Source organism: Anoplopoma fimbria, chromosome 18 (genome assembly GCF_027596085.1).
Source record: "Anoplopoma fimbria isolate UVic2021 breed Golden Eagle Sablefish chromosome 18, Afim_UVic_2022, whole genome shotgun sequence".
NCBI lineage: Eukaryota > Metazoa > Chordata > Actinopteri > Perciformes > Anoplopomatidae > Anoplopoma > Anoplopoma fimbria.
The window spans coordinates 13,950,099-13,965,803 of record NC_072466.1 but is presented as its reverse complement, the minus strand read 5'-3'; the positions used below and the strand labels follow the sequence as shown (position 1 = coordinate 13,965,803).

Sequence of the window (15,705 nt, the reverse complement as noted above, 5' to 3'; positions counted from 1 at the left end):
TCAATGTAATACATTTTATGGCAGACTTTTTTACATGCTTTATTCTTTTAGTAGAAAAAGCACAGAACCGTATATTCATGTATCAGAAGGCATTGTTGAATTTTGAGGTACTTATGTGCAGGACTATGAATTGATAATTATCCCTGCTGGTGGCAGAGAAAAGGTTAGCTGGACTGAAACTCTGCATGCATGTCACATCCAGGAAGATGACTAAGAGCAGCTCACTTATTTGCTTCCAGTCTCCAAGAGCTGATCAATTATTGTTCTGCACTCCCACGGCTCGCTGACTCTTGAAAGTCAACTCCAGCAGCTAGCTGTGTATCAGAACTCTTAGTGACAAACAATGGCAAAATGTATATTCAATACAGTCAGTGCAGATCCACCACTCAGGCTAAGATAAGACATTGGGATAATTGTGTGACTGTAAACACAACACCTTCGGTCTCTATCAGCCTCCACACACTGCCAGGTTAGACTTTTTGGAAATGAAACGAATTGCATTACAGCACAATCTAAGCTTTATGGCACAAACCGGGACTCGTCTACACTTTGCCATTATTACTTCACACACGTTGACAGTTATCACGAGCAACAAGGGTAATGTTCCTGAGAAAAAGCAACAGAATGCTAGAATATTAACAAAAATATAGTCTTCATTTCCAGACACAAGCACTACATTGAATATTTTGTTTGACATTAATCTGTTTTAGTATTGTTTTTGTACAGTGAAACACGATTGCAATGATCGTTTATGTTGTATTACTGGAAATAAAATAAAAAAAACAGGTGTAATGATTTTCTTTTCTTTTTTTATAAGCCACCGGATTGCTGGGTGGAGCTTTGCACACACTTTCCAGGAACTGAAATGTGTATGACACCAAATTATTTGGTTGATGAAAACTGGAACAAATCCACTGTGATTGGTGTAAAAGGCACTTTTTCAGCCATGTAAGTGGGAAAAAAAAGAAGACGGAGGGGGAGAAGAAAGTGAGGTAACGTGAAGGGAAATCCATCTCAAGCAATCAAGACCAGATTAGGAGTGGCACTATACACAAACTCCTCTACACACATTTTCTCTCTCATAAGTCACAGCTTAGCTGCTTGGTGAAAACTGATGTTCCTCTTGTGTATTTGGCAAAAAAACAGAGAATTTTCTTCCACAGAAGTATTTCACAGAAACACTTTTAAGACTTCAGATTTAATCAATCACAACTTTGTAAACCTCTATAACCAAGGTGAAACCAGGACATTTTCTGAACACATTTCTGCCTCAAGTTTACACCTGTTACAGGTTCTCCTTGTAAAGGATTATTATTTTCTATTGCTTCTTCTTCGCAGGACAATATAGAAGACAAGACAGACCAGAAAAGTATAATATGGTAAGAAAAAAGTTGGAGAAGGTGGAGGCAGAGATAGAGAAGGAGTGAAGATTGAATGTAGCAAAAGCTGAGCAGTGTTTGTGTATGTCTGTCTGACATATTTTGAGTTTTCTTTCATCAGCTGTCAGCAGAGGATGGGTCTCCTCTTTCGAGGTTTATCCATCATCCCCTTTATCTCCCTGTTTCAACCTCCCCATCCGCTGTCTTTCAATCAATCCTTGTCACTCTTTCTCCAAATGATGAGCATTTCTTGTTTTTGAGCTTTTGATCTGATTGTGAATCTGGTGGTTAATCTGGGTACAAGATGGATACAAGGAGGTTAGGATTTGACTGCTTTTGAAGGCTGACAAAGTTGCTAATTGTCGATATTTTCTTTAGCATGTTGACTTCTGACAAGTTAACTGTTTGAAAAAGGTTTAAATACACAGCATCTTTCTCAGATATGTCTCATCAGAGTGGTTCTACAACAACATTTGGACCATCAATGTTTCCCCATTACTGCCGCAACGGTTTCATAATGAACTGAAAATATTTTTGCACTTCCCAACTGGTGAGGTCAGCACAGTCTGTCTGGGGGATTTGCTCAGCTGGTCAAGGACAGATCTTTTGTGTGGGAGGATCCCCTCATAGGACCATCTACCCGACGTCGGCACTCGGCAAGCGGACTTCCGCCGTGACCAGACCTAGTTCGGCTTGGAAAAGCCAGGCCTGAAGGTGGCTTTAGACTCAGGCCTTGAGCTTTAGAGGACCCCTCTCCCAAACTTCGCTGCTTCCGGGGACCGTAACTTGGAATGTTCACTGCGCATTCTCTCCCATCACATTCTCACTCTTAACTCGTCAAACATCATCTCTCCCTGCTGGGTCAGTGTCTCGAAACACTTCAAAACACTCGAAACCCCATCTTGTTTACAATGCTTTGTGGTTGTGACTATTTTTCTGTGTCAACAACATTCATATCTATAGAAACAATTTTTTGATGATTAAATTATTTACTAGACCACAAACCTATTTACAAGAGTACAAAGTAGTTAATAGATCTATCCTCCTTATTTTGCTCTCAAAGTCCACCAGATTGATGCATTTTACTTAAAATGTACAAAATTTCCCCTAGGTTCGAGCTGTTGTCAAGTAGCATCAACTAATCTCCAAAAATATTAGGTGAGGAGTTAAAATGCTTAGAACTTGGCCTAGTCAGGCGATAATACTCTGTAGGTTCATCAAGAGCAGCCTCTATCACATATTAATGTTTTACCTTCTGTTAACAAATATATATATGAGCTGATTTATTTGTAACAGTTTGAGTTTGGAGTCAGTTCAAAGTGTCTGCCTGATATTCCCAAAAGCGAACAGTCTTAAAGTAGAAGTGTCACCAAAATGTCTTGAAAACAAGTTTTAAACACTCAACGCACTTCATTAAAAACAACACTCCACTCTCATAGTTACAACATCATAAGTTTATATTTGGCTCTTCCCGCTGATCCCTACTTACGCTGCCAAGTAAACCAGAAAAGATATTCTTTTAACAGAACACGCTTTAATAATAGTAATGGCTATCCTTGTATATGAGCAGTCCCTGGACCTACACAGGCGATAAAAGACCCAATGAGCATCAGTGGAACATGCTTCTGGACCAATGAGCATCCACAGAGCGCACTCATGGGCCAATGAGCATCTTTGGCATTAATTGTACAGGAGGCCATGCGCGAGAATTAAGAACGTTATCACACACATTTATTCTCTTATATATCCACTGCTAGCTTGTCATTACACACACAGCCTGTCACTTCCAATGATACACACTAACACGATGGATGCGTGTGTGTGTGTGTGTGTGTGTGTGTGTGTGTGTGTGTGTGTGTGTGTGTGTGTGTGTGTGTGTGTGTGTGTGTGTCTGTGAACGAGTCGCATAGTCAAATCACATAGCATCTATCTCTGTAACACGATCAGAGATTGAAGCAAAGAATCGCTTTCATACAGTACTCGCACACTGCTCCTAGCGATCTCACACACAGACATGCGTGTGCACATACACACACACACACACACACACACACACACACACACACACACACACACACACACACACACACAAACACATTGGTAATTTGTTTGTTTCCCATGTTTGGAGGCATTCGGTTCTGCTCCGCTGTCCCTAATGCCACCAAAACACATCATTATCTGACTTATATAGGCCTGGGAGTGTGTGTGAGGTTCGTGTGTGCGAGTGTGTGCTCGACTGAGAATTTGTGTTTCAGTTTGTGTGTGCGCATGAGTGTGTGTGTGTGTGTGTGTGTGTGTGTGTGTGTGTGTGTGTGTGTGTGTGTGTGTGTGTGTGTGTGTGTGTGTGTGTGTGTGCGCGCGCTAAGAGAAAAACAGTTGATTATCGAGTTCAACAGGCGAAACACTGTTTACCCTGAGAGACACAAAGCGAGCGAGGGTGATACAGAAGAAAAAAAAGGAGTGAAGAAAGCTTTGGGGAAGTAGAGAGAGATGATTTAGGAACAGGGAGGTGAAAAATGGGAGTCCTGGAGAGATGGAGTGAGAGTTAGAGAAGCAGACCAATGAAAAGAAGCAGGGATGGAGGGATGGTTAGAGGGAGGGAGGGAGGGAGGGAGGATCAGACAAAGAAGTGAGATGACAAGCTAGGCCTGCAGGGTGCAAAGTAATGAAATTCTGTGGTATATTCCTCTAAGCCATGACACCCAGACAAACATCACAGTCAGTCTGTTGTTGTAGTAGGGCAACAACTCGACTTCAGAAACATGGACTGCAGCTATTTGCCAGCTGGAGTGATAAAGTCTAATCACGGCCAAGGAAAAAAACCACAGCTCAAAATTCAAACGGTCGACATTAGCAGGAGCCGATACGGAGAAGCAGGGCTGGGAGGGAGGGAGGTGAACATCCCAGCAGGATACTTTCTCACCAGACTCACATCCAGAGCCATTTACTTTTAGATCATAATATGGATCTGCTTTTTATTTTCTCCGTCAACGTGGTAATTAGAATCAAATGGTAGAAAGTGCTAATGTCGAGATGTGAGCCAGTTAGCAGTAAAATACTAAGACAGTCAGATTCTCACCTTTGTGTTATGAGTGTAATCAGATTGTAACAACACAGAACTGCTCAACTGATTTACTATTGTAACTTTGTACGGTCTGGAATTATAACAAAAACTGCAAAAAGGCTTTGTTTCTCACCATATCCAAGTCCAAAGCAGTCGCAATTGAAATTGCGTTTTACAGTAAAAAAAAATCAGGGATCAATATGCATTGTTGTACACTAGATACAATATATATTCAAATCATACTTTCTATAGGACGACAGTGATATAATTTACAGGAAATGGAAGCAACAACAGGAACATCTCACAAATCTAATACAATCCAGTACAAACAGTCTGAAAAACAGGTCATGTTTGAAAAGATAATTTATGTTGAAACTGTGTTTGTGAGGTGTTACTCACTTCTATAGTTATTTTGAGGCATCGCTTTGTGTAGGGATGAAGAAAATGTTTAAATGTTATCCCGATATGGCCAATATGGTGCAGTATTGAGTTAAAGGCAAAATGTGTTTCAAAATACTACTCTAAATGAAATATTGTCGCGCTGCAGAGAAGTCTTTGACTGAATTCTATGCATGTATTTTTATTATAGTAGTAATACTTTTAAATACCCTTGTAGTGGTAGAAATTGTTGTAATCTCACCAAGTACAGACATAATCACAGGAGTAATTAACTGAGATTTATATAATTCTCTTTGTCTCATCATATCACCGAGTTGTCAGTGTAGGTCTGAACTGTACAGGAAAATGAACATGTGAAAAACTGTGTAATAAAATAAAAACCCATCCTTGATTACGAGCCTTGAACTCGTACAATTACAAACATTAACACATGGGAGCTGTTGAGTAAAGTACAACTGCTAAAGTCCAATTAAATATGCTAAGAATGCTTTAACATATATGAGTGTGTATCTACATCTGACCTTGTTTCCCAGGTAAAGACCAGGTGCGTTCCAGTAGTAGGCGGGGCCAAGATCATTCACAACATCTGAGTGTCGGACGCTGAGATACGGAGGTGTCTGTCTGTGAACGGACCACACTCTTTCCCCTGTTTCTCCAAGCAGGTGCCATCCTGTCAGAGTGGTCTCCTACAAAAACAAGATTCAGGAAGAAGTAGTTAAAGATTCACTTTCAGCTCCATCTACTGAGAAAACAACCGTTTTTTTGTTCATTCCCTGTTGTAGAAAAGTGTCGGCTTCAACGAGGAGCTGGCTTTCAACTTGTTAGGGAAGGTTTTCAGCAACACTGCTGCCATTCACTTACACAGCAAGTGAGTCATGTAGAGATGTAAAATATAGTAATCAAGGAAACAATTTATATGAATGAGAGTTTCAAACAGAACTGACCTTCATGGTTAAATTCAGATTAATGCTTGTCGAGCACAGAAGTTGTCTTTACTGTCAGCAGATCAGTCACATTTGACAGTGAACATATGAACGCCAATTAGTCATGTTTAATGTGGATAGACTTTAAAAATCTGTCAAGCTTTACTCATAATGCCCAACTGGGGGTCATTTGCTGCTGCCTATAACAAAGTCTTTGCTGATTAAGTAGATGTGTCACTCCGCTATCCGCATTCCTCCTGTTCTATAATATATACATTTTTTCGACTGTTTTTCATAAACCTAAACTTAAATTCACCTTATTTTTTAAGCTCCACAAATCTAAGCTGACTGTATATTGACTAATATCCACATCTATAACAGCGTTTTGTTATGGTTGTGCCAGAATAGTTTTTTCATTCTTAAAATACTACATTTTGGGGTAGTTTAAGGTCCCAATCGATCGTAAGGAAAGGTAATGACAACAAAAATGTCAAAATTTGTTCAAAGGTTTTGTACATAAGTCACATTTCAGCCAGGAAGTCTTGCAACTGACACCTAGAAAGATATTTTTCCTGAAGGATAGTGTGTGTGTGTGTGTGTGTGTGTGTGTGTGTGTGTGTGTGTGTGTGTGTGTGTGTGTGTGTGTGTGTGTGTGTGTGTGTGTGTGTGTGTGTGTGTGTGTGTGTGTGTGTGTGTGTGTGTGTGTGAACCAGAAACAGCCAGACACACATCTGTCGTTGCAATTAACCTGACCTTGGCTTCCCCTTTTGAACACACACACACGCACACGCACTATCGGTGTCTAAATCAGAGCTGTCATCCTGTCAACGTCTCCTCTCCCCTCCTCTCCCACCCCGCCTGTCAGTCAAAAACTGTTTTCCTCTTTTCACCTCTCTCCTCCTCCTTGCATCTTGTCTTGTCTCCACCCTTCGTCTTACCAGTCTTGTCCTCCCTCCTTCTCTTCTTTCTTCTCTCACCTCATTCCAGCTGATTTTCACCCTTTACTCTCACTTCCACCGTGTTCAATACACATCCACGTTTATTTGTTAAAGATTTGTCTCAGCTTTTACACTTAATATCCTATTGCTTCTAACTATTGCCTTTAGAGTTTGCTATTCAAAAAACTGTGTGCCAGATTTTTTATTTTAATTTTGTGTCTTGTGTCAGATGTGTTCTGCACCTGGAGGATATTTATCAAACTGGTGCACCAGTGTGGAAGAGCAGTTTCCCTGTCGCCTGAGAAACTATTTTTGGTAATCAGTGAAGTGATTCTCTTCCCTTTATGCATATGCTGTACACAAGCATATCAAATCATTTAAATTAAATCTGCATTATGCTGGGTTATGTTTTGTGCAATTTCTGAGGTTCAGTTTTGTGCTTAATATTGTCCACCACTATAAACCAGGTGCATACTTGCCCAAATGTATTCCAGTAAGGGGATCTTGTGTTAAAAAAAGGGATACGTTTGACTTACTGAGGAAAATCATGTCGTAGTATTGAAAGCTCAAAAAACAAAAGTTTTTACTAATATTTCAAAGCCCCAGAGTGAACTTTAAATGTCAACAATGGACGCCAACTAAACAAAAAGTTTATAAGAGAAACATACTTGTACCGTCAACTAAAAGCCATGCCTCTTTTGTGGAGTTTATTTTCTATTACAGAATGGTTATGTACAGTAAAAGTTGTCCAGCTTTTGATTTTATATAAAGGTCAACACTGTGATAAAATCTGTTACAGCTTATTCTGTTAAGGGTCGCGGGGGGGGCTGGAGCCGATCCCAGTTCAGTCATTGGGCGAAGGCAGGGTACACCCTAGACAGGTCGCCAGACTTTCGCAGGGCCGACATATATATAGACAAACAACCACTCACGCTCACATGCACACCTACAGGCAATTTAGAGTCTTCAATCAATCTAAGCTGCATGTCTTTAGACTGTGGGAGGAAGCCGGAGAACCCTGAGAGAACCCATGCTGACACGGGGAGAACATGCAAACTCCACACAGAAGGCCGCTCTTGCTGTGAGGCGACAGTGAGGCGACAGTGCTAGCCATCACACCACCGTGCAGCCCTGAGATGAATGTTCTTAATTTTCAAAGATAGTTATTTCTATATTTAAATGTGCTCAAGAATTCACATGAATAAAAAACATCATATTAAAATGCATAATCTCAAGGACCAGTTAAGTTTGAATATCACCACGCCCATCACGTCACATCATCAGGGACAAACCTGTTTTGTTACTGTTAGCTAGCTAAAAAGACATGCGCCAACACTGTGCCAGTAAAAGTTTTGTTTAACAATCAGAAGTGGGCCTTAAGTCACAAAAGGTAGAGAACCCATTGGTTTAAGCAAAAATGCATTGTTGGACTTCTGCTTTAAAAAGTCCCCATTCAAATTTGTTCATGACCGTAAGGGTATAAACACATCACGAAAAATGTGAATTATGATTTTTGTCACGTACATATAGCTTACTGATGACTCTTTCGGGGTAAAAATTCTGTGGTGGATAGGTAATTATGCAATTTAAATTTCTAGCAGCAAATGTAGTTTGTCTAAATAAAAAGTGGAATAAATGAAGTTTTAAATAACGTAGTTCGGGAACAATGACCACGCCCTGAACACCTAATTGTCTCTGCACAAAGTATTTAAGCATGACGGATCCATCCACTTCCTCCTTGACTCTGTTTCCTCATCCCTCCCCCCCAACCCTTTTTTTTTTTTTATTTCTTTTTTATTTCTTCACCATTCATCTTTCTCCCTCTTCTCTCCTTCCTTCTCTCTCTTTCACAGGATTACAGGAACAACGGGGGACTCTGCGCCACCTGACCTTCCGGAGAGACAGCCCCCACCCAAGAGTCTCCAATCCCCCTGTTCCTGCCAGCCACCGGACACCATCGCTCTCCTCCCACCATCAGTCATCAACCTTCTTTACCCTCCCTGCTTCTCTACCCTACACCCCTCCTTCCCTTACCCTCCATCCCTTACCCTCATCCCTTCTTCCCACAACCCCTACCCCTTCATCCCTCGACCCTTATCCCTTCATCCCCTCATCCCTCCAACCCCTTCCCTAACCCATCCCTCTGACTCACATTCGTAATAAATCAGTCATAACCTATCTCGTGATAAGCGTGGTCTTTGTTAGTGAACTAGGTTGTTAGCTATATGCAAAAAATAGACACAATGGCTAAACAGATCTGCTTAAATTAATGTGATTTTTACATCATCTTCATGGATTGAAATAAACTTTGACTCACAAAAAAACTTTGTGGCAATGTTTATATGTAAAACCCAGATAAAGAGACATCCTGATTGACGTGTCTGTGTGTGTGTGTGTAACATTGCTTACATTGTGATAGGTCCATGTTGAGGCTGAACACTGACTGGAAACGCCCATACAGGAGCATTTTTCGCAGCCACGTCTATTGTCACCGTGGAGGTTATAGAATCCAAGTTTACAGCGGTCACAATTTTCTCCTCTCACGTTTTCCTGCAGGAGAGAAAGACAGAAAGAGATACAGAGAAAAGAAAAATATGAGGCAGTTTATGAGCTGCCCTCAAACTGACGTTATGAGCACAAAGCATGTTATTGCAGTATTAATGTTGTGAAAATAATGATGACAGGGCTAGAAAGGTTAGCGCATTAAAGTGTGTGAGTATGTATACCTTGCACACGCAGGGTGTTACACATGGGTCATCGTTGGTGCTTCCTTCCACACTGCAGTTACAGCGCTGGCAGGACGGGAAGCCCATATAACCAACAGCACACCTGGAGACAAATGAGTTTAATAACTATATTAAAGATGATGGCGACGAGTATTAGAGAGGCTTTCCTGTCACCAGAAGGTCACAGGTCAATGCTCTTAACAACCGCTGTGTGCAGCCTGGGTCAGACACTGAACCATTAGATTGTAGAAAATAGCTGACCTCGCACCACAGGTGACATGCATGTTTGTACAATCACGGGGGAAATATATTGTATGAAAGAAACAACTCCCTAATTAGGAGCGAAAGGGACCTTAAGCAGAATCTATTGAAGGGCATTTTAAGAAGTGATTTTAAAGAAGACGCTCATGCAGCTGGTCCGATCTGAGTGCAGGTTATTAAAAAGTATGGGGGGAAAGTCGCATCAGCTATTAAATTAGATTAGATTACAATAAACCTCAATGAGACCCACAGGGAAGTTGCAGTTGGGACAAAAAGCAATTATACTAATAAGAAATAATGATAATACAATGAGTAATTTAAGATGAAGCACCTTGTTGACAGATTTACAGGTCGGACAAAAAGCTCTTCCTATTGTTGTTTGTATTCCTTTTGATTCACAGGTTGCGATTTTAACCTCAAGTTTGGAAAAACAAGAGTTCTCTTGATGATATCAGGCTTTGTTCAGGTCCATTAGAAATAAAAGTATGTAAAATATCAAAGAAGTGATATCCAAGATGCAAATCAAAAAAGAAAATGAAACAGTATGTCTGGCATTTATAACGTGTAAATAACGATATCTTTACATTGTGTAAGGTAAAAAAACAAGTGTGTGTGTGCTAATAAAAATCATCAAAGATCTTAATGGGAAACTTTCTGGCAATTTCCAAACACTAATTGGAACAGACAACAGCTGAAAGGTTCTGCTCACCTGTCACAATGAGTCTGTCTCTTTTTCTATACATGTGTATGTGTGCGTATGTGTGTCTCTCACCTGTCACATCGCAGACCCCCAAAACCCTCCTTACACCGGCATGACCCTGCTGGCTGACCTGTCAATCAAACACACACAAAACATACACACACACATTTTTTTTAAACAACAGTGAGAGTGAAACAGAATTGGTATCTCTTTGAAGTGGCTGCACCTAAAATAGCTCCTCATTCTAGACATAAAAACATTAAAATTACAAAGAGGAGTAAAATTATCTCTAATATAAATAGTTGTTCTGTTCTGCCAAAGACAGTTTTCAATAACAGAAGCTTCTGTGCACACAGCTGGACTTGACTGACCCCAACCCCATAGGAAATCAGGCAGGACTGAATCGATGTTGGAGTTATTGAAGTTGAAGTTATTTTTCAAATTAATTAAAACATGTAACGTGTGCTTGCATTCACTGAAAGCCTCTGTATGTGTCAACTATTTAAAATTGAACAATATCATAAAAGAATAAGACTGATGACTCATATGGACAGACAGAAAGATTAAAAAGTAGATTTGCATACTGGGCGTAGCCTTGCTTGAATCTGCGACACATGATTGGCTGATAGAACCACGTGAGTCACATGTGCAGGGGGTGCAGGGGTTCTCCTCATCGGCGCTCACCTGGCCGGATGAAGAAAGCAATCATTTTTACACACACTCACTTAATAATACCGAATTTGGAATAAGGCGCAGGTGCCTTGCATATATGACGTACCCCAGCGGGTCTGTAGAATCCAGCGACGCATTTCTGACAGTTGATTCCATCCGTATTGTCACGGCAACCGATACAGACTCCACCTCCTCTGTTTTGACCTTGGATGTTCAGGCTGAGTGACAGATCTGCTACTGTCTGATTAAAGTAGCACTCCTCTGCCTTGCCGTTGCAGTTACACTCTGAAAACACACGCATAAAGAGTTGACACTGTAATTGATAGGATTGTTGAGTCCTCCCCCCCTCCCCACCTTCTCTATCAAAAATACTGAGCGGGAAGCAAAGAGGACGGCTCTTTAAACCCTGTGAGGGTTTGAAAGGTAAGTTTTGTTTGAAAGAATCACCAAAATGACACCACTTATCATAACATGTGGAGCCCCCTTTTGTTCCAATATCTATTAAAGTTAATGGCACTTGGGAAAATGTATGGATTCCATTTCTTCATGTTTTCGAAATAAATGATTAAAGAAATTCAGCTAGAATTTTTTTCTTCATTTTTTATAATTTATGAGATTATTATATAACTAAGTTATACTGCCCAAAATACATTTTATAGTACTATCTACTTCTAGCTATGATTGTTCTGTTTCCATAGATTGAGACTTCTATATTGCAGTTAAAGTCGAGGCCATTAAGTAAAATGTGACAGGAACAAAAAAAACAAAAACGGATACTGCTTGTGGTTCAGTGGGAGAATCTATTTACTTCTTCAAAATATGAGTTTAGTAAACATCAAAGTCGGTTTGGAAGACAGTACCCTAAGGTATCAAACACTGACCATGAGCAGCATGTTATCTCAGCAGTCCAGAAAGAAAAATAGGTTCTTCACTTGTGCTCCTCATTTCCCACAGTATGGTTGTGAGTTTCACAATTAAAAAGCTCTACAAAGTCATTATGTAAAAAAAAAAATTCAGAAAAAGGATCAAAATGTGGCCAGTTTGAGTAGATCCATTAATGATGCCAAAACCCTGCACAGCATTTTATAAGGTTTATAATACTATGAGGAGGGATTATGCATCTCTGGAAAGTTACAGAATTATGACAGACATGTCTGGTGGAATAACAGTGGTGGAAATAATATATGTTCAAATGCCTCTTTTATCTCATGAACATTCCAGAGGCCTTCTCCAGGTCTGATCTCAAACTTGTAAAGCTTTGTGCTGCTGCTGGGCTTTCTGCTATGCCTGATTTCAGTTACGGGTCGTCCATACCCCTTATTAGATCCCTTTTACAATGATTGTCACCCCGGCTGCATAATCTTGCCGCATTCCCAACTACACCCCCGGCAAGCATGGATTGTTCAGTATCCATTAATTTAGTCTGGTCCTGAATGGGCTGAATCTGCCACAGTTGGATCCTTTACTATTCTGCCAGTCAGAACCTTCAATGTCTTGTCACCTTAGTCTCGTTTTGTCAGTGTCAAGGCAGAAGCAATTGTTATCATGCCATTAAGACTACAGAGCCCGTTAAAAGGTGTAGCCTGTGTGAAAAAAAAATAAGATTTCATGTTGTAAGCCTAGTTTTATGATGACAGGTGGAAGCCTCTAACCTCATCGCTCTGCTGTTACATACTGTAGTTGATAAAGGTTTAAAGTGTATATTGTTAAAAGTGAGCAAGCTCCTTCCCAGTTCAATTCTCTAAGACCAGTGTTCGTATTAACTGTAGGAGTGTTGCTTTAATACATTATCACAAATGTGGTGTGTGGGTACATATGCTACTTTACAATAATCGTACATTGGCTGCCTGCAGTACCAAAAGAACTCTGGAGGAACATTTCCAAGTGGGGAAAGTTTACAAAGTGACTGTTGGTTTCTGGCTAAGTAGGAATTATGGGTAGTGGTGTGTAAGTTAAGTGTGTAATTTGTCGTTGTGTTTTTCTTACTCTCGCAGACATGTCGAGTGAGGAAGGTTCCTGCCATCCAGGGCTGCTGGTGGTAACCAGGGCAACAACGATCACAGCTCTCCCCGCATGTGTTGTGTTCACACTCACAGCTAAACTTCTGCAAACACACACACATGCATGAAAAAAAGTTTCACAGATTTGTCAATTAAACAGACATGAGCAACTGTGTTTAACTAAATGGAACGTCTGCTAGCTGGAAAGTGGTAACAATCTGTGTCATTGTCGAATTGGTTTTCCAGTGTAACCACAATCTGGCAGGTGTCTGGTGAAGGAAAAATATAAATACATCTCAAAATGTTGGCCCTTGGCTTGATATGAATTTAGATCAATCCTGCATACAATTAGAAGGATAAAGACTTTCATACAGGCACAGATGTAGCAGACGGAGATTTGTTTGTGATGTGCTTTGTCCATTTTTGTTGTAAACAATGTGAAAATCAACTGTAATCATCTGAAAGTAAAAATTGTTTCAGATGATTTTAATTACATACTGTAACTAATAACGTTTTTGTATTTAACATACAAGGACTACGTTACCCAGTCAGCAGTTATTGTATGTTTAATATTGTATGTGTAATATCTTCACAACCTATATATATATATATATATATATATATATATATATATATATAAAAATGAGAAAAATGAATTATTGTTTTTTTTATTTAAATACTAGCTTTGATTAAAACAAAGTGCTTAAAGCTAGTGATAGTAAATAAAACATAATAATAAAATCATAATTCCCTCATCTATTTTATTTAGCAATTATAACAACTCCTTCAAAGATTGTATTTAATCAAGTTTCTGTCCAAAAACAAAATTTTAAAGATAACATTTGAGCACATCATGATATATATGTTATACTTAACCTCTGCCCATTACTCATTTTTACTGAGTAGAGCTTGAGAGCACCATAATGCAGGTCAATGCAATCTCTGTTAACGTTAGCTGTTAGCTGTGAAAATGGAGGCCGCAAACAGCTAATTATCAATAAGCATGACCTATTGAAAGCCTATCAAACAACCATGTATTCACAGGAGAGCCAAAGTCAATGAAAGAACTTTCCAGATTGTCAGTTGGTAGCAAATGGGTTGACTATGACTCTCCCAGGAGAGAAATAAATTCAAAACTAAACACAGCCAAAGCAGAATGTATCAGGAAATTTGCCAACTTCAAGGTTCAGTAATTCAATTTAGGACTTTCTGTGAATTGGTTTATGTGAAGAGGGTGCCAGATTTAACTGAGAGGAGAGCAGTACAATAGCACAGCAAGAGCCAAGTTTGGATTTGTTGGCACGAGTGAATTTGCCCCTTTTATCTGAGACACAACGCTACAGCTCTGGCTTCGGGCTGTCTTTGTAATGAGCATGCATCTGAACAAATGTTTTGTAGACGATCATCAACAAATCATCTCACAAGTCTCCACCTTTCTACTTCCTGAACGTCTGCCCAGGACTTTGCTGCATCGATTGGACATGAACTTTTATCAAAGTAAAAGAGCTTAATGTCTCCTGGGAACAAAGCGGTAGATAAAATCTCTACAAAATTCTAGGTTTTATATATAACATACTAATTACAAACTTCCTGAGTAGAAATACGTTTAAAAGTAAGTGATTTAAAATTAAAAATACATTATTCTGCTTATATTTGAACCCTTAAACCAATCATATGTTCTCAAGCTGTGTTTGAAAGATGTTGTCATTTTAACCACTTTCAAGGAAACTACCAATTTTAGTTCATGTCTTCATAGCAAGAATACAAAGTTGTAGAAACTTGAAACTTGCTGGAGATTGACTCAAAAATTCATGTCAGTTCATGTTTATGTGACAACCTAATCCTGGATATCTGAATATGAAAACACTGGTAAATCAATATAATTCAACAGGGACATACTGTAAGTTTGGCACAGAATTAAATGTAAGAAATGTTACATTTTGTATTACTGAACCAGCAAGTTTGAAATCTCAGCAGATCAATATTTTTACTGTACTTAAAGTGTATGAATACAAGCATACAGGTTAGAAAAATGCAACAATATGCTTTGCAGAAACCTTTTTGCAAAAACATTCAGATTTGGTTTGTCTTTCTTAGTTAATTTCAAATATACCTTTAACATGGCCGTAGAGATAAAAAGAGGAGAGAAAAAGAAACTGGAGCTCTTTACCCATCAGTGGCATGACTTATTGTCAATGACATCATCACCAAGGGACCAGACACCAGTGTCACATCTGAGTTTGTCTTCGTGGTTCAGCCTCAGGACATGTAAAGGACACAGGACTGTGTGTGTGTGTGTGTGTGTGTGTGTGTGTGTGTGTGTGTGTGTGTGTGTGTGTGTGTGTGTGTGTGTGTGTGTGTGTGTGTGTGTGTGTGTGTGTGTGTGTGTTTGTGTGTGGTGAGCGAGACAGAGAAAGATCAGGTGTCTGGTATCAAACACTCCACTGTTTGAAGTGACACGTGAGACCACGCTTCAGTGTGTCACCTGTGTCACACACACACGCACACGCACACACACACACACACACACACACACACACACACACACACACACACACACACACACACACACAGAAGGTTTGATACAGGGCGGTAGTAAAAAAGCCGGTGCCCCTGGGCGGTCTTTGCCCTATTCAACAGTAT

At 39.8% G+C, this 15,705-nt stretch overlaps 1 protein-coding gene across 1 annotated transcript in view; it reads right to left on the bottom strand.

The window, feature by feature from the left end:
• Window positions 1-15,705, bottom strand: part of lama2 (laminin, alpha 2) — a 168,761-nt gene that overhangs the window by 106,841 nt on the left and 46,215 nt on the right. The window contains exons 8-14 of the mRNA XM_054619092.1: window positions 13,049-13,166; window positions 11,169-11,347; window positions 10,975-11,074; window positions 10,463-10,520; window positions 9,430-9,532; window positions 9,113-9,253; window positions 5,364-5,528 (exon numbers count right to left, since the gene is read on the bottom strand). Coding sequence (XP_054475067.1) covers window positions 5,364-5,528; window positions 9,113-9,253; window positions 9,430-9,532; window positions 10,463-10,520; window positions 10,975-11,074; window positions 11,169-11,347; window positions 13,049-13,166 — 864 coding nt within the window. The remainder of the gene's footprint in view (window positions 1-5,363; window positions 5,529-9,112; window positions 9,254-9,429; window positions 9,533-10,462; window positions 10,521-10,974; window positions 11,075-11,168; window positions 11,348-13,048; window positions 13,167-15,705) is intronic.